Below are 26,860 nucleotides of genomic sequence, written 5' to 3'. Positions count from 1 at the left end.
CCTAACATTCTTTATAAGTCTTTGTGTGGGCCTGTGCTTTTATTTCTCTTGAGTAAGTAAATACTGGCTGGGTCATGTGGTAGTTGCATGTTTAATTTTTTTTGGAAAATGCAAAGCTGTTTTCCAAAGTGCTTGAAGCATTTTACATTCTCACCAGAGATGTATGAGACTTCCATTGGTTCTACATCTTTAGGGGCACCTGGGTATGTCAGTCGGTTAAGCATCTGACTCTTGATCCCAGCTCAGGGCATGATCTCAGGGTCATGAGTTCAAGCCCTGTTGGGCTCTGCGTGGAGACTACTTTAAAAAAAAAAAAGGAAAAAAAGTTCTGCATCTTTCCCAACACTTGGTATAGCCAATATTTTTTATTTGAGCCATTCTAGTAAGAGTGTATTGGTATAACATTGTGGTTTTAATTTGCATTTCCTTAATAATTAATCATGAGTATCTTTTTGTGTGCTTAGTTGCCATTTATGTATCGTATTTGGTGAACTGTCTTTCCAGATATAAAGAATGATCTCTTGCTTACTCTTACATATTGCTCTGCCTGTGCAGTATTGCAAAGTAATGTAATAGTTTTAAGTGAAAGTTGATTAAAACAGGCTTTCATAATGCTAATTCACAAGTGATTATGCTGATGCCAGTGTAATTGGAAGAAATAATTGCTGTCTTCCTATGTTCTAACAGGTTGCAGCATTGCAAGAGGAGAAAAGTAGTCTCTTGGCAGAGAATCAGGTATTAATGGAAAGACTTAATCAATCTGATTCTATAGAAGATCCTAACAGTCCTGCAGGAAGAAGGCATCTGCAGCTCCAAACTCAGCTGGAACAACTCCAAGAAGAAACATTCAGGTAAAGGACCACTCACTAAGGTCTAATTTTTAAAAATTTGGTAACTGTCTTTTAATGTTAAAAATGTAGTGTTAGGGGTGCCTGGGTGGCTCAGTTGGTTAAGTGACTGCCTTCGGCTCAGGTCATGATCCCAGAGTCCTGGGATCGAGTCCTGCATCGGGCTCCCGGCTCAGCGGGGAGCCTGCTTCTCCCTGTGGCCCACTCCCCTCTCATGCTGTTTCTCTCTCGCTTGCTCTAATAAATAAATAAAATCTTTAAAAAAAAAAATGCAGTATTAGGACTTTTGGGTAGCTGCAGACCAAATAATAATAAACAACTTCCCCCATATCTTCCCACATGACATGAAATAACTTTATGTCTAGGAAAAATTCTATCAAATCTACACCCTCGGGAGCATCTGGGTGGCACAGTCAGTTAAGTGTCCAGTTCTTGGTTCCAGCTCAGTTCATGATCTCAAGGTTGTGAGACCGAGCCCCATGTGGGGCTCTGCGCAGGGCATGGAGCCTGCTTGGGATTCCCTCTCTCCCTTTCCGTCCCCCGCCTTAAATATATAAATAAATCTTTAAGGAAAAAAAAAATACATGCTCATTATTACCTGAAGACAGAATGCCTCAACCGAAATATAATTGACGGAAACAAACATGAGCCACACATCCCACACACCTGTCCTACCCTATTCTGCTAGGTACTTTGAGGCAAGTGAAGGCAGACTGACAAAAAAAATTAGAGGAAGACAGAAAAACACTAGTGAAGGGGCCTGAGGGTAAGTTGGAGAGATCACCAGAAAGATTAAATTCACTCAAAATCTGAAACTACTTTTAAAATAAAGATTATGGGGCGCCTGGGTGGCTCAGTCATTAAGCGTCAGCCTTCAGCTCAGGTCATGATCCCAGGGTCCTGGGATCGAGCCCCGTGTCGGGCTCCCTGCTCCGCAGGAAGCCTGCTCTCCCTTCCCACTCCCACTGCTTGTGTTCCCTCTTTCACTGTGTCTCTCTCTGTCAAATAAATAAAATCTTTAAGAAATAAATAAATAAAGATTAGACTACAAACTTCAGGGGAAAAATTTTATAGTTAAGTACATCGTCTTAAAGGACCAGTCACCATAAAAACATAAAGGCTCTGAATTTAAAGAGACACAATATAAAGGCCAGGTGCCTGATTTATAGAGACAGACTTATTTAAAAGGCAAACTGATTTAAAGGGACAGTCTTCTAAACATCTTCTTGGAGAGGAAAAGGCCAAAAGGAAGGAAGGATGACCCTTTGGCAATTGGACAGTGAAAGGGAAAAGGAGAAAAGGAAAAATTTGGTGTCCTGCCAGACAAAACAGAACCATAAAATTGAAGGACTTAGCAGTAAGAAATAGAATATCTTACCTTAACACGAAAGAATAAAAATGATTTTTAAGTCTTCTCTAAAACTTTAGAAATCATCCACCTCCTATGGTCTACATCAGCAATTCAAGATGTGGTCTGAGGACCCCTTTCAGGTTCACTGAGACCCTTTCAGAGAGTCTTCCAGACCTCTCTTTCCTAACTACGTATCTGTGCAAGGGTAGATTTCCTTCATATATTTCAGCCAAAAAGCCATCACAACAGATGAATATAGAAATAGCTATGACAACCCAGCTGTTTTCTATTAAACTGGATTATTTGAATCATAAAAGTGTTTCTCACTTTTTGCCTAGAATATAGTTATTTTTTTATAAACTGTGTGTTGTCTATAATAATATAATGGGTTTGTTACTGTTATTTTCAATGTATTTAGATGTTTTAATTTCTCAATATGATAGATAAACATCAATAGATAAAACTTAGATAAACAAAGTTCTTTGTAATTTCAGTAATTTTAAGAGTGTGAAGGAGACCAAAAAGTTTTGAGTACTGTCATCTGCATCTTGACTTTTTTTTTTTTTTAAAGATTCATTTTTCATTTATTTTTGAGAGAGAGAGAGTACACACGAGCTGGGGTAAGGGGCAGAGGGAGAAGCAGATTCCCCACTGAGTAGGAAGCCCGATGCAGGACTCGATCCCAGGACCCCTGGGATCATGACCTGAGCTGAAGGCAGACATTTAACCGACTGAGCCACCCGGGTGCCCTGCATCTTGACTTTCTAAGACAGAATCAGTAGGTAGTAGAATTTAAGTATGACTTTATCCTTTTGTTTCTAAATTGTGGCTAGTTTTTTAAAATATGGTTTGGGGAAGTGATATTTAGAATTGTCCTGCATTTTCATAATGAAGGAAATAGTGTCTCATGCTTTTATCGTTGCAATACATACGCAATTTATATTTTGAAGCACTTAAACAATTCAAATACTTTATTAGTACTATATATTTATATATTTCAGTTTTAATTTTTTTTGAGAGAGAGCACAAGAGAGGGAGAGCTCACGTATAAGAGGGGCAGAGAGAGGGCGCCTGGGTGGCTCAGTTGGTTGAGCGACTGCCTTCGGCTCAGGTCGTGATCCTGGAGTCCCGGGATCGAGTCCCACGTCGGGCTCCCTGATCAGCAGGGAGTCTGCTTCTCTCTCTGACCCTCCCACCTCTCATGCTCTCTATCTCATTCTCTGTCTCAAATAAATAAATAAAATCTTTAAAAAAAAGGGGGGGGGCAGAGAGAGAGAGGGAGAGAGTGTGGAGCCCAACGCGGGGCTGGATCTCATGACCTGAGCTGAAATCAAGAGTCGGTCGCTTAGCTGACTGAGCCACCCAGGCACCCCTCAGTATCTATTATTCTTTATAGTCAGGTATAATGCTTCTGGCTCATCTTTATTATGACTTTCTACCTTTAATTTCTTTCTTTCTTTTTTTTTGGAGCATTGGTAGCTTTTAAGATTTAAGTCTCATAGTTTATTTTTGATCACAAAAGGGACAATGTACATTTTGATGGCGAGATCTGGCAGTTATTTTAACCAAATCATCAAACTTAGCAGCACCACCCACATTGTACCCAGTGTCACCTATGTAGTATTTTTGTCAAATATTTAATCTGAATGTAATTATGAAGGAATAATCAGAACAAGGAATATCCTTAAAGATGGCTAAGACTACTCGAAAAAGTCAAAGTTATAAAAAAAAATAAAAAGAAGGGAAAGACAAAGAGATAATACTAGTAAAGATAATGTGAGAATTTTCATTGGATCCTGGATCAGGGTGGAGAGAGGGAACTAGAAGATATTTTTACTACAGTTGGAGAAATTTAAATATGGTCTACATATAAGATAGTATTATTAAATTAACATTAGTTGTCTTAGATATGATGATGGTATTATGATGGTGTATGAAAGATTGTCCTTCTTGCTGAGGTATTTACTAGGAGTGAAGGGTCATGACCTCTGCAGCTTCCTTTCAAATAGTTCTCCAAAAAATGCATGTTTGTTTTTTTTTTTAAGTGAATGAGAGAAAGTATATGAAACAAAATGTTAATAGTGGGTGAATTTAGCAAAGGGTATGCAGGTATTCACTGATCTATCTTTCAAACTGTCTATAGATTTCAGATATTTAAAAATAAAGATTTGGTGGGGGGGCAGTTAAATCCAGTTTTCTAGCCACTGATAAGAGCTGGAGCATAAGCATTTGCTTCCACTTTTCCCTCCCTACATCAAAGTCAACAAAAATAATCTTAAAAAAAAAGAAAATACTAACATCTCTTTTATGCGTATTTTAAAAATAATCTTAAATAAAACAATAGCAAATTCAGTACAGTACTATATTAAAATAAACTTTATCCCAGGATTGTTAACCTGTCGAATATTATTAAGTCTATTACAATAACTATTGAATATTTTGGTTCCTTCAATCCATAAGTTAAAGGACAAGGAATAGTATAAAATAAGCTTGGTAAAGGGGCGCCTGGGTGGCTCAGATGGTTAAGCGTCTGCCTTTGGCTCAGGTCATGATCCCGGGGTCCTGGGATTGAGCCCCACATCGGGCTCCCTGCTAGGCGGGGAGCCTGCTTCTCCCTCTCCCTCTCCCCCTGCTCATGTTCTCTCTCTCTCTCTCTCTTTGTGTCTCAAATGAATAAATAAAACCTTTAAAAAAAAATAAGCTTGGTATGTGAAATTATTATATGTATGTATGTGTAAAGAACAAGGGGAGGATGAGTGTTAATCTAATATTTGAATTTTTTCTAGACATTCTAAAAATCCTGGCTTTGCCACTTAGTATCTCTGTAACCATGGGCATGCCTCCATTTCATCCACTATAAAATGGTCTAATAATTACCTACTTTCTAGAAATTTTGAGTATTAAATGAGTTAACAAATGTAAAGTACTGAGAATATTGCCTGGCATATACAATTTAGTTATTTTCTAGAAAATGAAAGAGAAATTACCTAAAAATTTTGGAATGACAAAAAACAAATGACCATTATTTATAAATAATAGGCTTGTCCACCTAGAAAATGTTAAGTGAATCAACTGAAAAGTTCTCAGAACCAGTAAACATTTAATGGAGAGAGGGTAACTGTAAGACATTTGCATAGGTCATAAGATTTTCTATCAATAACTAGTTAATATCATCAGGAAAAACTTGGCATTTATAAATAAGTATCCAAAGAATAAAAAAATTTAAAAGAAATATGAGGGACTTATGAAAACTCTGTTATACATAAAAATTATTTCAATATGTGGAGAGAGATAACATGTTTACATGTTTTGTTTCCCTGTTTTTAATGGAAGATTGTAAGAATGCCATTTTCTCAGATTATTATATAATTTGAACTTGATTCCAATTTAAATTTTATTTTCAGCTAGAAGTATTGATGAGCAAGAGATTCCCAGATCATTTACACACAAAGTATAATAAGGGAGTACTTGCTGTGTCCAATGTTAAAATGTTCTATTTCTGTGCTAATTTTAAAAACTTGGTACTGGTGCAGCAAAATACAGACAAACTGGTAACACAAACAAAGATCCAGAAAGCAACCCAAGTGTATTTAAAAAAAATGTGTAATATAATAGAGGTGGCAATTTTTAATCAATAGGTAAAGGTTAAATTATTTGTTAAATGGTTTGGGGGTGGGTAGTGGGTATTTTGGCAGGAAAAGTTAGATTCCTACATTATATCATATACTAAAATGAATTCCAGGGGAAATTGAGAATTTCATTGTTAAAAATGAAACCATATAAATCCTAACAAAATATAAGATAAAAGAAAAATATTTCTAATCATATACTAAAAGTGGAAACTATAAAGTATAAAATTCAACAGAATTACATAAGAAATAAGAATTTCTGTTAATATTCAATATTTAAATAAAATTAAAAGTAAATAATATTTGTGACATGAGAGACAGTCTTGTAAATCAAAAGGAAGGACTTATGTTATGCAAAACAAAATAAGAAGTAGGAATGGTATTATCCATATTTGGAGGGGAAAGATCTACGAATAGCAACCATACTGGAGGATACACTCAAAAATGTTAACAGTATGATCTATTTAGATCAATACATGATTTTTATCTTCTTTGCTTTTCTGTATTTTGTAAATTTTCAACAAGGAACATATGTTAATTTCATAGAAATAAAACTTTAAATGAATTATATGTGCTGTATTTTGAAAAGTATTTCTTGACATCTAATTTTCTGAATAGAGGAGTGGTAATTAGTTGTTAAGTTTCCGCAAGCCTTGGACCAGTGGAATCCGTTTTCCGGACGGTTAAAACTTGGAGGTAGAGCTTATGGTCACAGAAGATTCAAGAGTTTATTCTCATGTTTTTTTACTTCCTTTTATTGTTCAAAGGAGAATTGTTAATAAATAGTACTTTCTTGGTCTATTTTGTTTTGGTTACAGACTAGAAGCAGCCAAAGATGATTATCGTATTCGCTGTGAAGAGTTAGAAAAGGAAATCTCTGAACTTCGGCAACAGAATGATGAACTAACCACTTTGGCAGATGAAGCTCAGTCTCTAAAAGATGAAATAGATGTTCTTAGGTAAACAATCTTCCCATCTTGTTAGAATCTCAGGCCTGTCATCACCCAGAACAGCTCTACCAATGATGTTAACAAACTCTAGGATCTCTGAACATAGCACGGTGTTTAAGAGGACTTAGACCTTCCGGACTACCTGAGTTCAGATTTCAGTGCTACCATTTATTAAATCTCTGTGTAACCATTTTCTCATCTGTAAAATGGAGATGATGCACATATCTACCTCAGATTTATATGCAGAACTGAGTTTATATTTCTAAACAGTTGGGACAGTATCTGGCAGGTAAGTGCTATATAAATGTTAAATAGAAATTAACCTTCAACCACCGCTTCATACTTGGTATAGTTCTGGAGCTTTTCTTATTACGCCTCCTTTTCTTTAATTTCAAGTCCTCTGGTCACTCAGTCTTCCTCTTCCTCGGATGCTGTCACACCCACGAGGCACCATTTCCTTGCTGGACCGTTTTATCTGCACTTTGTTCTCTCACCAAGTGCCTTCACGCCCTGCCGCCTCGTTTTCTGACCATTCCACTTGTATAGCCTATCCTCTGTTGGATCATTCCAGCCATTTTTACTTTTGCTCCTTGAATACCAAGAAGGAGCAGAGAAAATCACATAGTGATATAGTTTTGTCCTGCTACGAATTCATGATCTTTACTCTTCGTTGGGTTGGTTCTTACCTGTGGTCACTATTCTGCTCATCATAGATAGTTCTGTCTCCCATTCCTCTCATAGCTAGTACATATTTCCATAACTTCTCACCTGGATGCCCACCCCCCACACCTCTCCATGCCTTAGTCTCAGGAGATGGCATTGTCTCCTACTGCATCAAAGAAAGGGGCCATGAACTATGGGACTGTCCATGTCCTATACTTCCTGCAGCTCCTAACTGCCCTGCATTGCCACCTGTCTTTGCATTTTTGCTTTTAGAATGTAGACTTGTTATTCTTACTCATGTCCAGTACTGATTCCTTTTTCAGTGCTCTGAGTCTCAACACTTCTTGCTTACATAAGGACTGTGTTACATCAGTTATCATTTCTCTTCACATTTGGATCTCCCACCTTAGCATATGTTTGTATGTTTAGGTCTCTTTCCTCTTAGAAAAAAAGACTTATTACTCTCTCCTTCCCTCCAGAACAAATTTTAGATTACAACAAGGTGAAATTTACATGGTCTCCTTAACTCCCTAAAATTTGCCACCTCCTGCCCCCACTACTCCTTGAAAATAGCTGTTCCTGTGGTCATTAATAACATTCTAATTGCCAGATCATTTGGACACACACTGCTCAATGTATTTTGCTTTTGAGCTACATGTGACTCTGCTGGTTACCCCTCCCTCCCACACACCACCACCACCACCACCACCACTTGCTTTCCTTAAATTATATAACATTCTTCATTACACATTTTGCTGTAATTTTGGTCATTTTTTAGCCTGAATAAAACATTAATCTGGACTCACCTTTGGTCTTATAATTTCAGAATGTGTTCTTTTCTGGCAGTCGCTCTTGGGTTAGCACTTTTAAAACCGCTTTACAACTCTGGATGTGTTTCTGATTTCTGATTTCCCATCTCATTCTAGACATTCTTCTGATAAAGTGTCTAAACTAGAAGGCCAAGTGGAATCATATAAAAAGAAGCTAGAAGATCTTGGTGATTTGAGGCGTCAGGTTAAACTCTTAGAAGAAAAGAATACTATGTATATGCAGAACACTGTCAGTCTAGAGGAAGAGTTAAGAAAAGCCAATGCAGCTCGAAGTCAACTTGAGACATATAAGAGACAGGTAAAAAGAATAGTAACAAAGTTTCTTGGTGATGTTTTCAAGCAAGTTCTCCATTATAACATTGTGGCTTACCAAAAATCCACTTACTTTGTTTTCACGGTATTGTTTTTTACCTATGAAACTTAGGGTTTTTTATTGTTGTTTTTTTTAACTCAGTTTTTAATTTTAATTCCAGTATAGTTAACATTGAAACTTAATTCTTATCCAGAGGTTATTGACTAGTGTCTGTAGCAGATCCTTCTATTTTTTATTTTTAAGTTATTATGTAATACAAAATACACAGAACTAAAAGAATAATACAAGTATCTATGCTTAAAGAATAAAACAGACTCTTCCCCTCCCCATTATAGTTATCACTGTGCTGTTTTGTGGTTTTCATTACCATGCATCTCTTTATTCATTTGGTGCATATATATTAGTTCATATATATATAATGTATAACATTTTTGACATGTTTCAGAACTATATAAATGATATAGTAAAAGGACTCTTCTGTGATTTACTTTGCTCAGTATATTTGGGAAATTTGTTTATGTTGATAGGTATAGCTTTATTCATTTGTACTGCTATATGGTATCCTATTGAGTCACTATACCACAATTTATCCATTTTCCCATCAAAGGACATACAGGATGTTTTAACTTTTTTTTTTTTTTAATTATAAATGCCACTATGCATATTATTGAACATGTCCTCTTCATGTGTGTGTAAGTTTTTTAGCTATAAGGAATTTCTTCCTTAGGGTGTCTTCATTTAATTAAATATTACTAAATTGTTCTTCAAAGTGATTGTATTACTATAATAGCAGTTTTAGTGAATTCCTGTTGTTCCACATCACCAACACATAGTATTGTCATACTTGAAATTTTGCCAATTGGATGAATATGAAATAGTGTCTTCTCATGATTATACTTTGCATTACCCTAATTACAAATATATTTACTGATTACAGTTCTTTTGTGAATGGCCCATTTTAAATCTTTTATTCATTTTTAAAATTGTATTATTTCTTTTTCTTACTGATTTCTGGAAGTTTTTTATGTTCTTGCTATTAATCTTTTGTCGGTTACACTTGCAGCATTTATTTTCTACCAATCTGTAACCTCTTTACTTTTTTTGAGGTTAATTTTAAGATAACTTTAAATATCTTTTTATGATTTGTGCCTTTTAGGTCTTAGATCATTTCCTACACAAGAGTGTAAGCCAATCTCTATTTTCTTAACAAAGATTTAAAGTTTGTTTTGCACAATTAGGTCTCTTATCCACATGGAATAAGTTTTTGTGTAGGATGCTAGGTTAAGGATCCATTTGATACTTTATTGTCTATGTAGGCAACCATTCAACCTAGTGGCGTTTATTTAATAGTCTCTTCCACAAGGACCTGCAATTTCTGTCTTACCACATACCTAAAGTTTCCATCTTAAATGTAAGTTTGTTTCTTGGCATACTCTTCTGTTTCATTGATTTATTTGTCTACTCTTACACCAGTACCCCACTTATTATTACCTATAGATTTTTAGTCATTTCATATTTGATAACACAGATAACACACACCTTGTTCTTTTTCAAAACTGTCTATTAGACCTTTTCCTTTGCTTTATACCCAAAACCTTTGGGTTTGGAATTACATTGATGCTGTTGATTAATTTGAAGAGAACTGACATCTTTATGACAATGAATGTTCCTGTTGATGAATACATCTTTCCATTTATTTAGGTCTTCAGTGTCTTTCAGTGAAGTTTTATAATTTTCTTCTAAATGTCATGTACATGTTTTGTTATATTTACTCTTAGGTACCTTATTCGGATTTTCGGATTTTGTAACTGCAATTAGCAAAAGAAAGGATACCATTTTCAGTTTATTGCTCATTTAAATGATTGAAATTGATTTTTATGTTCATTTTACAACCATGCCAGATTCTCGTATTATTACTTCTAATAATGTCTGTAGGGTCTCTCGTCAGAAGTCATATACAAATCAGTTTTTTTTCTTTCTTTCTACTCCATACCCTTTTTTTCCTTCTTAATCATCATGTTTGACCTGTAATACAACTCTGAATGGAAATAATTATAGTAGGCAACCATTTCTTGTCGATTTTATACAGAATGCTTTAAATGTTTTACCCGTATATTATTAGCACATTTTACTCAGGTTGTCTGTCTTTAGATGCTGAATTTAATCAACTCCTTTTCCTACACCATGGAGAGATTCCTGTACTGCTCCTCCTTTCTATTAATGTGATGAATTATATTAACGGATTGTTGATGCTTAAACCATCCTTGCATTCCTGAGTTAAACCTCATAGAGTCACTGAAAATTTGTTGTTTTCATATTGTTAGATTTGCTTTGTTCATTTTACTTGGAATCTTTTTCCTCTCTGATTCAGTTGAAGTTCTCTATCTCATACTTTCCTGATCTGATTTTGGCATCAAAACTATATACTAGCTTAAAATCAGTTGAAGAAGTTTTAATAGAACAGCTCTGTACACCATGAATGACTGGCAAGTTTTTTTGCTGGATACATTTCTTCCCAACATTTTATTATGATATTTTCAGTACACAATAAAGTTGAAAGAATTAGTGAACTTGAATGTGGACTGAAAATTACCCAAAATAAAAGTACCTCAGAGAAACTATATGTGAAATTTTAAAATATTAAAATGAGATGACTTAGAGTTACAGAAGAGAGAACAGCAAGAATTACAGAAAGACATTATTTGAAGAAAAGAATGACTGAATAGGGGCACCTGGATGACTCAGTAGGTTAGGTGTCTACCTTCAGCTCTGGTCATGACCCCAGGGTCCTGGGATCAAGTCCCACATCTGGCTCCCTGCTCAGCGGGGATCCTGCTTCTCCCTTTGCCTCCTTGTGCTCTCTCTCTGTGTCAAATAAATAAAATCTTAAAAAAAAAAAAAGAATGCCTGAACAATTTTAGAACTAATGAAGGACATCAGAGATAGTATTAACAATGAATTACAAAAAAAAAAAAAAGAATTTCAAAATAAATAAGGAATCTACAACTAGAAATATTGCAGTACAATTCTGTAATACATGAATTCTAGCTATTTTGATCTGTGGCTTACTATACTTTGTTTTTCAATGATAGTATTTTTCTTTCCGCAAGTTCTCTTTGAGTATTCTTTCAAACCTGCCCGATCATCTTCCTTTCATAATTTAGGTTTCTGCCTTTATTTTCTTTATGTATTTCATAATTTAGATTTCTGTCTTTATTTTCTTTATGCATTAAACCTCGCATTTTATAACTGATAATTCCAATCAAATCTTTATAGGTCTTATTCTGTTTTGTTGTTGTTGGTACTGTTAATGTTTTTCTAACTGGTGTTCATAGTAGCTTCTTTATGGCCTTTGCTCTTTGATTTGGCTCATCTTTCTCTTCGGGAATACTTGGGGGTTTGGGTTTATATTGTGTTTTTCCAGACAACATATGTTTTGTTTAGGCCAGATATTTCACAGCACTACCAACCAAGACTAAATTAATTGCTTGAGTTAGGATTTGCTAGATAAGGCATGTGGTAAAAAATGTCAACAAATCTACATATTAGCAAGCCATAGTTAGAATCAAAATTTCAAGTTACACTTCATTAGACCCAGAGTACTCACTGTAAGACAGGCAATCTTCCTTACTGCTTTTTCCAGCTAATGGATTTTTTCCTAACCTACCTGTTTACTGACTCAGCACCTTTTAAAGCCCAAGGTGGTTTAACAACCACATCTTCCTTTAAATTCAAAGCTCTAGGTTCCTGGTATTAACAGTTGGGGGATGCCTCATGGTACCCCATAGCTTCCATACAAACTTCTCACTGCAGTTTTCACCCCTGAGGGTTTCCCTTACTTTCTTGTAAGCTTAGCTGTGCAATTGGACTTTTTCCCCTCGTGTTTCTTTGGCTTTGTGCTGAAAGAGTTTCAGACTCCTTTGTTATCTGTATAACAGGAAATGGAAGCTGTCCTGTAGGTTCTTTTGTAATTTTGTACATTGCTATTCTGGATGATCTGGTTTTAGAACCCATAATGTCTGGGTAGATGTTTGTTACTAGTTCTCTCTGTTGGGGTAGGCTGCTATATCCTACACTTTTTTTTTTTTTTAGTATTTTGGGGGGAGGGAGTTTTCATACCTTTGCAGAAGAAAATAGTGAAAATTTTTAATGTTTCAAATTATACAAATTAATGGTACCTTTCTGAATCAGGTAGTAGAACTACAAAATAGATTATCTGAAGAATCGAAGAAAGCAGATAAATTAGATTTTGAATATAAGCGGCTAAAAGAAAAAGTTGACAGTCTTCAAAAAGAAAAGGATGTGAGTATAATAAGGCATTTTGGTTTTGAGCACTGCTAAAATTAAGATAATGATATTTAATTCCTTCTATTTATAGATTTTTTAATTAGAGATCCTGTTTTTTAAATTAGAGAAGATTTACATTTGTGTTTCAGAAATAAATCTAAAATAAAAGATTAAAAGAATAATTTTATTTCCACTAATTTCTTTTGTATATCTTTATCTTTTCTACCACTGTTGCTTCTTATACATTGTTTTGCTCATTACTTTCTATAAATTTGTGTAGCTTTTTTGTTTTCTTTAGAATTAATACAGAGGACACAGTTCTTTTTGTTGTTCAGCATATTTTGAATCTTTTAAAAATGTTTTTACTTTGTAATGGTTTATGAATATTTCAAGTCTTTGCTGTTTGATTCTTTTTATGTCTAATGAAAGGAATGTTATTTGTATAATGTACTTACGTTAAGGACAGAGTAGACACTTATGTTTAACGGTGAATAACATTGCCTTGCACATACTAGATATTGAATATTGTTGAATGGGAAAAAGTTTGTTGTAATATTTTCCTTTTATTATGATCTTTCTGTGGAAGATGAAAAGGTGAAACATGCCCATTTTCACTGCTGTTCATCATTCTCTTAGTAAGGCGAAGACCACCAATGAATAAATTCATAAAACTTGAAGCTAACTTTTCTTCTTTTTAATGTCCCTCCAGAGGTTAAGAACAGAAAGGGATTCTCTGAAGGAAACCATTGAAGAGCTTCGTTGTGTACAGGCTCAAGAAGGACAGCTCACAACTCAAGGTAAAAACATTTCAGTAACCAAGATTATTTATTTCTTATGATAACAGTAGGAATTTTAGCTTCAGGGGTACCTGGGTAGCTCAGTCAGTTGAGTGGCCAACTCTTGATTTTGGCTCAGGTCATGATCTCAGGGTCCTGGGATCAAGCCCCATGTTGGGCTCCATGCTCAGCAGGGAGTCTGCTTGAGGATTCTCTCTCTGCCCCTCCCCCCCCCACTTGCACACTCTCTCTCTCTAAAATAAATACATACTTTTTTTTTTAAATTTTAGATTCATTTTAAAGTGCTTGCAACAATGGATGAAAATGAAAAATTAGTTAACAGGCTGTGGAGTTGATATAAATTCTAAACTGTTAGCCAGATTTTATGGTAAACAGGCTATAGTAATGAGACCAGATTTACTTGCCTATTATTTTAATTTAAATATTTGAATTTTATCAGGTCAAAAGCATAAACATTTGTTAAATCATTTGTGTTAATAATAAACCTGGAAAGTTTTATTCTGGAAAGTTTCTTATGACCTCTTTAAAAGTCAAACTTTCTAAGTCAGTGATTTTTTTTTTTTTTCCACCTGAGATATGGGGTGGATATCAATCCATTACAGGACTTCTGTCCAAAGTAGAACTCTGCTATTCTCATAGGAAAGGAGCAGCACTTAGCTCAGGGTTAGTCCCTACCACTTTTGTCATCATGCTGGCAGATTTGGAGCCCAAACAGTGACTTGTACAGCTTCACAGTTGTTTGCTCCCCTCCAGTAACAAGCCCTTGGCTTTTCAGTTACCCAAAACTGGAATTCTTCCTTTCCTCTGACTATACCCTCCTTTTTCTCTTCATTCCTTCTACAGATTACATTGTACCTTTAATCCCCTCTCTGTTGTTTCTCTTGGTAAGCTGGACAGCTCTCTTCTGGCCTCGTTTTCTAGCTTACACAGCCTGTCTAGCAGCCATTTTAACTATGTTTTCATCACCACCATCTTTCCTTATGCTGAAAGCTTGTCAAACCCTAATTCAGATAGCCTAAAGTTTTTTTCTCTATTCCAAATTAACCAGGACCAGCTAAAGACAATTATTTTCTCTTTTTTCTTTTTATTATTAAGGTATAATTGACATATAACATTATGTTAGTTTCAGGTGTACAACCTAATGATTTGATATTTGTATATATTGTGAAATGATCACCACACTAAGTCTAATTAACATCCATCAACATACACAATTACAAAATTTGTTTCTCTTGTGATGAGAACTTTTAAGGTCTACTCTCAGCAACTTTCAGATATGCAGTACAGTACTATTAACTATAGTCACCATGCTGTACATTATAGCCTTGTGACTTATTTATATTGTATCTGGAAGTTTATATCTTTTGAACCCCTTCACCTATTTTGCCAACCCTCCACATCCCACCTCCGGCAACCACCAACCAGTCAGTTCTCTGTCTATGAGCTTGGTTTTTTGGTGGTGTTTTTTGTTTTGTTTTCTTTAGATTCCACTTAGAATTGAGATCGCACAGTATTTGTCTTTCTATATCTGAGTTATTTCACTTAGCATAATGCTCTCTCAAGGTTCATAATATCACAAATGGCAAGATTTCATTCTTTTTATGACCGAATAATATTTATATATACACACCCCCCCACACACAATTTGTTTATCCATTTATCAATTGATGGAAATGTAGGTTGTTTCCATCTCTTAACTGTTGTAAATAGTGAGGGGCACAGATACCTCCTCAAGTTAGTATTTTCATTTCCTATGGATAAATTCCCAGAAGAGGAATTGCTGGATCATATGGTATTTCTATTTTTAATTCTTTAAGGATCCTACATACTGTTTTCCCACAGTAGCTACACCAAATTACATTCTCTCCAACAGTGCACAAGGGTTCCCTTTTCTCCACATCCTCACAACTTGTTATCTCTTGTCCTTTGGATAATAGCTGTTCTAACAGGTGTGAGGTGACCTCTCATTGTGGTTTTGATATGCATCTTCCTGATAGTGACCTTGAGCATCTTTTCATGTGTCTGTTGGCCATCTGTTTGTCTTCTTTGTAAAAAATGCCTATTGAGGTCCTCTGCCCATTTCTTAATTGTTGTTTTTGCAGTTGAGTTGTATGAGTTGTTTTTGATATTAACCCCTTATTAGACACATGGTTTGCAAATATTTTCTTCCATTTAGTACATTGCCTTTTCATCTTGTTCATAGTTTTCTTTGCTGTGCAGAGGCTCTTTAGTTTATAGTAGTCAGTAATAGATTTTTGCTTTTGAGAAAATTATGTATGTTTTCACACACACATACGCACACACAGCTATTTCTGAATGTAATTAGACCCTTATTGCTGCTTGGTAATCCTTTCATGTATCTCTAATCAACTGTATGAGTTTTCCCAAAATTTAGGAATCAGCCTAAGCCTTAATTCTTTAACTCTGAGCTCCTATATCCTCAAGAGAGACCATCCTATGTAAACTTACACATTTGTTTCTTTGCTACCTATAAACCCATATGTTTTAACCTTATTTACATATATGTTGTTGACCTAGCCATTTTGCTCTAAAAATTTATCCTAATGAATTAAACATCATTTATAATAGTGAAATTTAGAAACAGTCTAGAAGTTAGCAGTCTCATTCAACTGTATCCTATAGAGCCATTAAAAAGAATGAAGTATATTTTGTATGCCTGACATGGAGTGTTGTGTATATCATTATGTTTAAAAAGTTGGTGACATTGTGATAAACACTGTTAGCAAGCTAAGAATAGAAGGAAACTTCCGCAAGCTAATAAAGGACAGCTATGAAAAACCTATAGCTAACCTTGTACTTAATGATGAATATTAAATGCTTTTCCCCTAAGATCAGAAACAAGGCAAGGATGATCACTTTTTTTTTTTTCTATTTTGTTATTATTTACTAAACTCCAGTATAGTTAACATACAGTGTTATATTAGTTTCAAGTGTACAATATAGTGATTCAGTAATTCTATACATCACTTAGTGCTCATCAAGATAAGTGTATTTCTTAATCCCCATCACCTATTTCATCCATCCCCCCCCACCCACCTTCCCTCTGATAATTGTCTGTTCTCTATAGTTAAGTGAGAGTCTGTTTTTAGGTTTGTTTCTTCCTTTTATTTTTTTTCTTAGAGTGGGAGCAGGGAGGGACCAAGGGAGAGGGAGAGAGAGAATCATAGCATTATACTCTGTAGCTGCATCCGTGTTGTTGCAAATGGCAAGATCTTGTTCTTTTTTATGGCCAAATACTATTCCATATATACCACCTCTTCTTTATCCATTTACCTATCATTGGACACTTGGGTTGCTTCCATAATTTGGCTATTGTAAATAATGCTGCCATAAACATAGGGGTGCCTATAAGGGTGTTCACTCTTGACACTTCTATTCGTCATAGTATCAGAGGTTCTAGGCAGTGCAGTCAGGCAAGAAAAAGAAATAAAAGGCATTCAGATTGGAAAGGAGGATGTAAAAAAATCATAGAACTAGTAAGTAAGTTCAGCAAAGTCTCAAGATACAAGATCAGTATATAAATACCAACTATATTTCTGTGACTACTAGTAAATAATCTGAAAATGAAATTACAATAGTATCATACAGAATAAAATGCTCAGGAGTACGTTTAACAATGAAGTGTAAGCTTGAACACTAAAAACTATAAATCACTGCCAAGATAAAGATCTAGATATATGGGGACTCATGGGTGGCTCAGTCGGTTAAGTGCCTACCTTTGGCTCAGGTCATGATCCCCAAGGTCCCAGGATCGAGTCCCACATCAGGCTCCCTGCTCAGCTGGGAGCCTGCTTCTCCCTCTGCATGCCGCTCCCTCTGCTTGTGCTCTCTCTCCCTCTCTCTGACAAATAAAATTAAAAAAAAAAAATCTAGATATATGGAGAGACGGTCCATGTTCAGGTATCAGAAAATTCACTCTAGTTAAGATTGCAGTTCTCTTTATTGATTTAAAGATTTGATGCAATTCCAATCAGATTCTAAGCAGACTTCTTTGGTAGAAATTGACACGCTGATCCAACAATTTATATGAAAATACAGAGGAGCTAGTATAACAACAACAAAAAATCGTGGAATGGGGCGCCTGGGTGGCTCAGTTGGTTAAGCGACTGCCTTCGGCTCAGGTCATGATCCTGGAGTCCCGGGATCGAGTCCCGCATCGGGCTCCCTGCTCGGCAGGGAGTCTGCTTCTCCCTCTGACCCTCCTCCCTCTCATGCTCTCTGTCTCTCATTCTCTCTGTCTCAAATAAATAAATAAAATCTTTAAAAAAAAAAAATCGTGGAACGGACTACATTCTGATTTCAAAGCTTACTATAAAGCTACTATAATTAAAAAGCATGAAATTGACATAAAGATAGACATGGAGATCAATAGAATGTACCACATTAATAGAATGAAGGAAAAAAAACCATCTGATCATTTCAGTTGATGCAGAAAAGGCATTTGATAAAATCTAACACCCTTTCATCATAAAACACACATACAAAACACCTCAATAAGTTAGGAAGAGAACTAGAAAAGATATTTCCATAACATGATAAAGGCCATATATGACAAACCCACAGTGCACATCATACTCAGTGATGAAAGATTGAAAGCTTTTCCTCTAAGATCAGAAGCAAGACAATACCAACTGCCACCACTTCTATACTTCTATTCAACATAGCATAGATGTTCTAGCCAGAGCAATTAGACCAAAATTTTTTAAAAATCTAAATTGGAAAAGAAGAACTAAAACTATCGCTGCAGATGACATCACCAAAATCAAAAAAACACCTCTTAGAACTAATAAAATGAATTCAGCAAAGTTGCAAGATGCAATTCAGTTATATTAGCTGCAAAAATAAATTATATATGTGTATGCTAATGAACAGTACAAAAAGGAAATTAAGAAAATTTTATTTACAATAGGATCAAAAAGAATAAAATATTTAGGAATAAATTTAACCAAGGAGGCAAAGACTTGCACCTTAAAAACTACCAAAGTATTGAGATAACAATACTATCAAAAGCAATCTACAGATTCAGTACAACCCTTATTAAAATATTATTGGCATTTTTTGCAGAAACAGAAAAACCCATCCTAAAATTCATAGGGAATGTCAATGAACGCTGAATAGCCAGAACAGTCTTGAAAAAGAAAAAAGTTGGAGAACTCACCCTAATGATTTCAAAACTTAATAAAAAGGTAGTAATCAAAGCAGTGGGTATAGGCATAAGGACAGACATACAGACTAATGAAATAGAATAAAGAGCCCCGAAATAAACCCTCCTATATATATGGTCAGTTGATTTTCAACAATGGTGTCAAGACCATTCAGTGGGGGAACTGAAAGTCTTTTCAACATACTCCGTGGGAAAAACTGGATATCCACATCCAAAAGCATGAAGTTGTACCCCATACCATATTAAAAAAATGAAATCAAAATGGATAAAAGACCTAAATATAAGAGTTAAACCTATAAAACTTTTAGGTGAAAATGGGGAAATTATCATACTTTGGATCTGATTTCTTGGAATTGATACCAAAAGCACGGGCAATAAATGAAAAAATTGTACTTCATCACCTTTTGTGCATCAAAGAACAGTATTGATAGTGAAAAGGCAACCCATAAAATGGGGAGAAAATATTTGTAAATCATATATTTGGTAAGTGATAGATATCCAGAATACATAAAGAACTTATACAACTCAACAACAGCAAAAAACAACTAAGCTCACAAGTGGGTAAAGGACTTGAATAGATATTTCTCCGAAGAAGATACACAAATGGCAAAAAAGCACATGAAAAGATGTTCAGTATCAAAGTCATTAGAGAAATGCAGATCAAAACCACAATGAGATGGTTGACATCCATTTGGAATGGATTATTACCAGAAAAAGAGAAAGGAAAGTAATTCTTGGGAGGCATGTGGAGAAATTGGAACCCTCATGCATTGCTGGTAGGAATGTAAAATGGAGAGCCACTGGTGGAAGAGTTCGGGGGTTCTTCAAAAAGTAAAAATCACCACATGATCCAGCAATTTCATTCCAAAGTAAATATGCAAAAGCATTCAAAGCAAGGACTCAAGGAGAAACTGGTTTACCAACGTTCGTACCAGCATTATTCACAGTAGCCAAAAGATGGAAACAGCCTAAATGTTCCTTAGCAGATGAATGGGTCAAGAAAATGTACATGTAAGGGGCGGAGCAAGATGGCGGAGGAGTAGGAGACCTGGATTTCGTCTTCTCTCAGGAATTCAGCTGGATAGGGATCAAACCATTCTGAACACCTACAAACTCAACAGGAGATCGAAGAAAAGAAGAGCAACAACTCTCTCATCAGAAAAGCGACCACTTTCTGGAAGGTAGGATGTGCGGAGAAGTGAATCCGAGGCGATATTCAGGAGGATAGACGGCGGGGGAGGGGCCTCCGCCGGCCGCTTCTGGCAAGTGATAGAGCCGCGGAGCACAAAATCGGAACTTTTAAAAGTCTGCTCCACCAAGGGACGTCACTCTGGTGGCTAAGCGGGGGGTGGAACCCTCTGGGACAGTGGGGTCTCAAGACCCTCGGGGTCACAGAAAGACTGGGGGTGCCTGAGTGCGGCAGAGCTCCCAGGTTTCGGAGCAGGGAAGCCAGCTGCAGAGACGGAGCCGAGGTGCGGGCTCTCAGGTCAGGCTTGCCATAAACCGGGATCCGCAGCACAGTCGGGCCACTGCTCCTCCAGCAGGGACCCAACAAGCGGCAGATCCTGGGAGACTCACCTTCCTCCCCCGGGAGGAGCCGCGCAGGAGTGCACTGCAGGGATCTGCTGAGTTTGGAGACTCCACCCGGGGTTGGGTGCCAGAGAGAGAAACATGCGGTCACAGGCCGGGTGAGCACGGAATGCGGCCGGAGACCGGGGAGATGGGAGTGATTGACGGCTTTTCTCTGGGGGCTCACTGAGGAGTGGGGCACCGAGTTCTAGGCTCCTCCGGGGTGGAGATTGGGAGGCCGCCATTTTCACTCTCCGCCTCCAAAGCTGTACGGAAAGCTCGCAGGGAACAAAAGCTCCAGAAAGCAAACCCGAGCAGATTACTTAGCCGGGAGGGGGCAAGGGCGGGGCAATTCCGCCTCCGGCAAAGGCATTTCGAAACCAAGGCAACAGGCCCCTCCCCAGAAGATCAGCGAGAACAGCCAGCCAAGACCAAGTTTATCGATCAATGAGAATGGCAGAACTCCAGCGCTAGGGGAATAATGCACATAGAATTCATGACTTTTCCCCATGATTCTTTAGTCTTTCAAAGTTAATTTTTTTTTTAACTGTCTTTTTTTTTTGAATTTTTCTTCTTCCCTTTTTCAACCAACATCTTATCCATCCCTTTTTTAAAAAAACATTTTTATTTTTCATTTTTAGAGTCATATTCTATCCCTTCATAGTAGTTACCCATATTTTTGGCATATATATATAAGTTCTCTCTTTAAAATTTTGAGATAGTTTCTTCTAACATTAAAATATACCCTAGGGCGCCTGGGTGGCTCAGATGGTTGAGCGTCTGCCTTCGGCTCAGGTCATGATCCCAGGGTCCTGGGATCGGGTCCCACATCGGGCTCCCTGCTCCTTGGGAGCCTGCTTCTCCCTCTGCCTTTCTCTCTCTCTCTCTGTCTCTCATGAATAAATAAATAAAATCTTTAAAAAAAAAAAAAAAACTAAAATATACCCTAAATCTCTAGTATATGGTGTTTTCTATTCTCCTGCCTGATCACATTCTCTCCCTTTTTTTTTCTTTTTTCTTTTTTTAATCCTCTTCTTTCTTTTTTCAAACAACTTCTTATCAGTTCCTTTTATAAAATTTTTTATAATTTCCATCTTTACTCATATTCCATCCCTTCATCATATCAACCCTTATTTTTGTACATATATAAGTTTTTCTTTCTTTAAAATTTTGGGAGGCACTTTCTTCTAAAAGACCTAAATACACCCCAAATCTAGTGTGTGGCACTGATCTATATACCAGCCTGATCATATTTGATCACATTCTGGTTTTTTTGTTGTTGTTGTTTTGTTTTGTTTGTTTTTATCTTTTTCTTTTTTTTCTTTTTCTTTTTTCTCTCTTTCCGTTTCTTCTTCCACTGCTTCAGGTCTTTTCTGATTTGTTTAGAGTATATTTTCTGGGGACATTGTTACTCTGCTAGCATTTTGTTCTCTCATTAGTCTATTCTCCTCTGCACAAAATGACAAGACGGAAAAAATCACCTCAACAAAAAGAACAAGAGGTAGTACCGACTGCTAGGGACCTACTCAATACGGACATTAGTACAATGTCAGATCTAGAGTTCAGAATCATCACTTTAAAGATACTAGCTGGGCTTGAAAAAAATGTGGAAGTTATTAGAGAAACCCTTTCTGGAGAAGTAAAAGAACTAAAATCTAACCAAGTAGAAATCAAAAAGGCTATTAATGAGGTGCAATCAAAAATGTGGGCACTAACTAGGATAAATGAGGCAGAAGAGAGAATCAGTAATATAGAAGACCAAATGATGGAAAATAAAGAAGCTGAGAAAAAGAGAGATAAACAACTACTGGATCACGAGGGCAGAATTCGAGAGATAAGGGATACCATAAGATGAAACAACATTAGAATAATTGGGATCCCAGAAGAAGAAGAAAGAGAGAGAGGGGCAGAAGATATAATGGAGCAAATTATAGCAGAGAACTTCCCTAATTTGGGGAAGGAAACAGGCATCAAAATCCAGGAAGCACAGAGAACCCCTCTCAAAATCAATAAAAATAGGTCAACACCCCGACATCTAATAGTAGAACTTACAAGTCTCATAGACAAAGAGAAAATCCTGAAAGCAGCTCGGGAGAAGAGATATGTAACCTACAATGGTAGAAACATTAGATTGGCAACAGACCTATCCACAGAGACCTGGCAGGCCAGAAAGGACTGGCAGGATATATTCAGGGCACTAAATGAGAAAAATATGCAGCCAAGAATACTCTATCCAGCTAGGCTGTCATTGAAAATAGAAGGAGAGAGAAAAAGCTTCCAGGACAAACAAAAACTAAAGGAATTTGCAAACACAAAACCAGCCCTACAGGAAATCTTGAAAGGGGTCCTCTAAGCAAAGAGAGACCCTAAAAGCAAGATAGACCAGAAAGGAACACAGACAATATACGGTAACAGTCCCCTTACAGGCAATACAATGGCACTAAATTCCTATCTTTCAATAGTTACCCTGAATGTAAATGGGCTCAATGCCCCAATCAAAAGACACAGGCTATCAGACTGGATTAAAATACAAGACCCATCGATATGCTGTCTGCAAGAGACTCATTTTAGAACCAAAGACACCCCCAGATTGAAAGTGAGGGGGTGGAAAACCATTTACCATGCTAAAGGACACCAAAAGAAAGCTGGTGTGGCAATCCTTATATCAGACAAATTAGATTTTAAACCAAAGACTGTAATAAGAGATGAGGAAGGACATTATATCCTACTTAAAGGGTCTATCCAACAAGAAGATCTAACAATTGTAAATATCTATGCCCCTAACATGGGAGCAGCCAATTATATAAGGTAATTAATAACAAAAGCAAAGAAACACATCGACAACAATACAGTGATAGTGGGGGACTTTAACACCCCCCTCACTGAAATGGACAGATCGTCTAAGCAAAAGATGAACAAGGAAATAAAGACTTTAAATGACACACTGGACCAAATGGACTTCACAGACATATTCAGAACATTCCATCCCAAAGCAACGGAACACACATTCTTCTCTAGTGTCCATGGAACATTCTCCAGAATAGATCACATCCTAGGTCACAAATCAGGTCTCAACTGGTACCAAAAGATTGGGATCATTCCCTGCATATTTTCAGACCACAGTGCTTTGGAACTAGAACTCAATCACAAGAGGAAAGTCGGAAAGAACTCAAATACATGGAGGCTAAAGAGCATCCTGCTGAAGAATGAATGGGTCAACCAGGAAATTAAAGAAGAATTAAAAAAATACATGGAAACCAATGAAAATGAAAACACAACTATTCAAAATCTTTGGGATGCAGCAAAGGCAGTCCTAAGAGGAAAGTATATAGCAATACAAGCCTTTCTCAAGAAACAAGAAAGGTCTCAAGTACACAACCTAACCCTACACCTAAAGGAGCTGGAGAAAGAACAGCAAATAAAGCCTAAACCCAGCAGGAGAAGAGAAATTATAAAGATCAGAGCAGAAATCAATGAAATAAAAACTAAAGAACAGTAGACTAGGTCAACGAAACTAGAAACTGGTTCTTTGAAAGAATTAACAAGATTGATAAACCCCTGGCCAGACTTATCAAAAAAGAGAAATGACCCAAAGCCACAAAATCATGAATGAAAGAGGAGAGATCACAACCAACACCAAAGAAATACAAACAATTATAAGAACATATTATGAGCAACTCTATGCCAGCCAATTAGATAACCTGGAAGAAATGGATGCATTCCTAGAGATGTATCAACTACCTAAACTGAACCAGGAAGAAATAGAAAACCTGAACAGACCTATAACCACTAAGGAAATTGAAGCGGTCATCAAAAATCTCCCAACAAACAAGAGCCCAGGGCCAGATGGCTTCCCAGGGGAATTCTACCAAACATTTCAAGAAGAATTAATACCTATTCTTCTGAAACTGTTCCAAAAAATAGAAATGGAAGGAAAACTTCGAAACTCATTTTATGAGGCCAGTATTACCTTGATCACAAAACCAGACAAAGACCCCATCAAAAAGGAGAATTACAGACCAATATCCCTGATGAACATGGATGCAAATATTCTCACCAAAATACTAGCCAATAGGATCCAACAGTACATTAAAAGGATTATTCACCATGACCAAGTGAGATTTATCCCTGGGCTGCAAGGGTGGTTCAACATCCGCAAATCAATCAACGTGATACAATACATTAACAAAAGAAAGAACAAGAATCATATGATCCTCTCAATAGATGCAGAAAAAGCTTTTGACAAAGTACAGCATCCTTTCTTGATCAAAACTCTTCAGAGTATAGGCATAGAGGGTACATACCTCAATATCATAAAAGCCATCTATGAAAAACCTACAGCGAATATCATTCTCAATGGGGAAAAACTGAGAGCTTTCCCACTAAGGTCAGGAATGCAGCAGGGATGTCCACTATCACCACTGCTATTCAACATAGTATTGGAAGTCCTAGCCACAGCAATCAGACAACAAAAAGAAATCAAAGGCATCCAAATTGGCAAAGAAGAAGTCAAACTCTGTTTGCAGATGATATGATACTTTATGTGGAAAACCCCAAAGACTCCACCCCAAAACTGCTTGAACTCATACAGGAATTCAGTAAAGTGGCAGGATATAAAATCAATGCACAGAAGTCAGTGGCATTCCTATACACCAACAACAAGACAGAAGAAAGAGAAATTAAGGAGTCGATCCCATTTACAATTGCACCCAAAACCATAAGATACCTAGGAATAAATCTAATCAAAGAGGCAAAGGATCTGTACTCAGAAAATTATAAAATACTCATGAAAGAAATTGAGGAAGACACAAAGAAATGGAAAAACGTTCCATGCTCATGGATGGGAAGAACAAATACTGTGAAGATGTCAATGCTACCTAGAGCAATCTACACATTCAATGCAATCCCCATCAAAATACCATCCACTTTTTTCAAAGAAATGGAACAAATTATCCTAAAATTTGTATGGAACCAGAAAAGACCCGCATAGCCAGAGGAATGTTGAAAAAGAAAAGCAAAGCTGGCGGCATCACAATTCTGGACTTCCAGCTCTATTACAAAGCTGTCATCATCAAGACAGCATGGTACTGGCACCAAAACAGACACATAGATAAATGGAACAGAGTAGAGAGTCCAGAAATGGACCCTCAACTCTATGGTCAACTCATCTTTGACAAAGCAGGAAAGAATGTCCAATGGAAAAAAGACAGTCTTTTCAACAAATGGTGTTGGGTAAATTGGATAGCCACATGCAGAAGAATGAAACTGGACCATTTCCTTACACCACACACAAAAATAGACTCCAAATGTTTGAAAGACCTCAATGTGAGACAGGAGTCCATAAAATCCTAAAGGAGAACACAGGCAGCAACCTCTTTGACTTCAGCCGAAGCAACTTCTTCCTAGAAACATCACCAAAGGCAAGGGAAGCAAGGGCAAAAATGAACTATTGGGACTTCATCAACATAAAAAGCTTTTGCACAGCAAAGGAAACAGTCAACAAAACCAAAAGACAGCTGACAGAATGGGAGAAGATATTTGCAAATGACATATCAGATAAAGGGCTAGTATCCAAAATCTATAAAGAACTCATCAAACTCAACACCCAAAGAACAAAGAATCCAATCAAGAAATGGGCAGAAGACATGAACAGACATTTTTCCAAAGAAGACATCCAAATGGCCAACAGACACACGAAAAAATGCTCAATATCAAAAAAAAAAAAAAAAAAAAAATGCTCAATATCGCTTGGCATCAGGGAAATCCGAATCAAAACCTCAATGCGATACCACCTCACACCAGTCAGAATGGCTAAAATTAACAAGTCAGGAAACGACAAATGTTGGCGGGGATGCGGAGAAAGGGGAACCCTCCTACACTGTTGGTGGGAATGCAAGCTGGTGCAGCCACTCTGGAAAACAGTATGGAGGTTCCTCAAAAAGTTGAAAATAGAGCTACCCTATGATCCAGCAATTGCACTACTGGGTATTTACCCCAAAGATACAAAAGTAGGGATCCGAAGGGGTACGTGCACCCCGATGTTTATAGCAGCAATGTCCACAATAGCCAAACTGTGGAAAGAGCCAAGATGTCCATCGACAGATGAATGGATAAAGAAGAGGTGGTATATATATACAATGGAATATTACGCAGCCATCAAAAGGAATGAGATCTTGCCATTTGCAACGACATGGATGGAACTGGAGGGTATTATGTTGAGCAAAATAAGTCTAACAGAAAGACATGTATCATATGATCTCACTGATATGAGGAATTCTTAATTGCAGGAAACAAACAGGGTTGCTGGAGTGGGGGGTGGGGTGGGAGGGATGGGGTGACTGGGTGATAGACACTGGGGAGGAGGGTATGTGCTCTGGTAAGCGCTGTGAATTGTGCAAGACTGTTGAATCTCAGATCTGTACCTCTGAGACAAATAAT

At 36.8% G+C, this 26,860-nt stretch overlaps 1 protein-coding gene across 5 annotated transcripts in view; it reads left to right on the top strand.

Annotated features, from left to right (window-relative positions):
* HOOK3 (hook microtubule tethering protein 3) overlaps positions 1-26,860 on the top strand; it is a 121,323-nt gene that overhangs the window by 47,417 nt on the left and 47,046 nt on the right. For all 5 annotated transcript variants that reach the window (XM_064585464.1, XM_064585462.1, XM_064585463.1 and 2 more), the window contains exons 9-13: positions 688-851; positions 6,647-6,787; positions 8,368-8,569; positions 12,776-12,886; positions 13,581-13,668. In XM_064585464.1, coding sequence (XP_064441534.1) covers positions 688-851; positions 6,647-6,787; positions 8,368-8,569; positions 12,776-12,886; positions 13,581-13,668 — 706 coding nt within the window. The remainder of the gene's footprint in view (positions 1-687; positions 852-6,646; positions 6,788-8,367; positions 8,570-12,775; positions 12,887-13,580; positions 13,669-26,860) is intronic.

The sequence above is a fragment of the Mirounga angustirostris genome, unplaced genomic scaffold (assembly GCF_029215605.1).
Source record: "Mirounga angustirostris isolate CCGP_5_RB_7025 unplaced genomic scaffold, mMirAng1.0.hap1 SCAF_2, whole genome shotgun sequence".
NCBI lineage: Eukaryota > Metazoa > Chordata > Mammalia > Carnivora > Phocidae > Mirounga > Mirounga angustirostris.
Note: the sequence above shows the minus strand (reverse complement) of the source record. Positions and strands in the feature narration are given on the sequence as shown.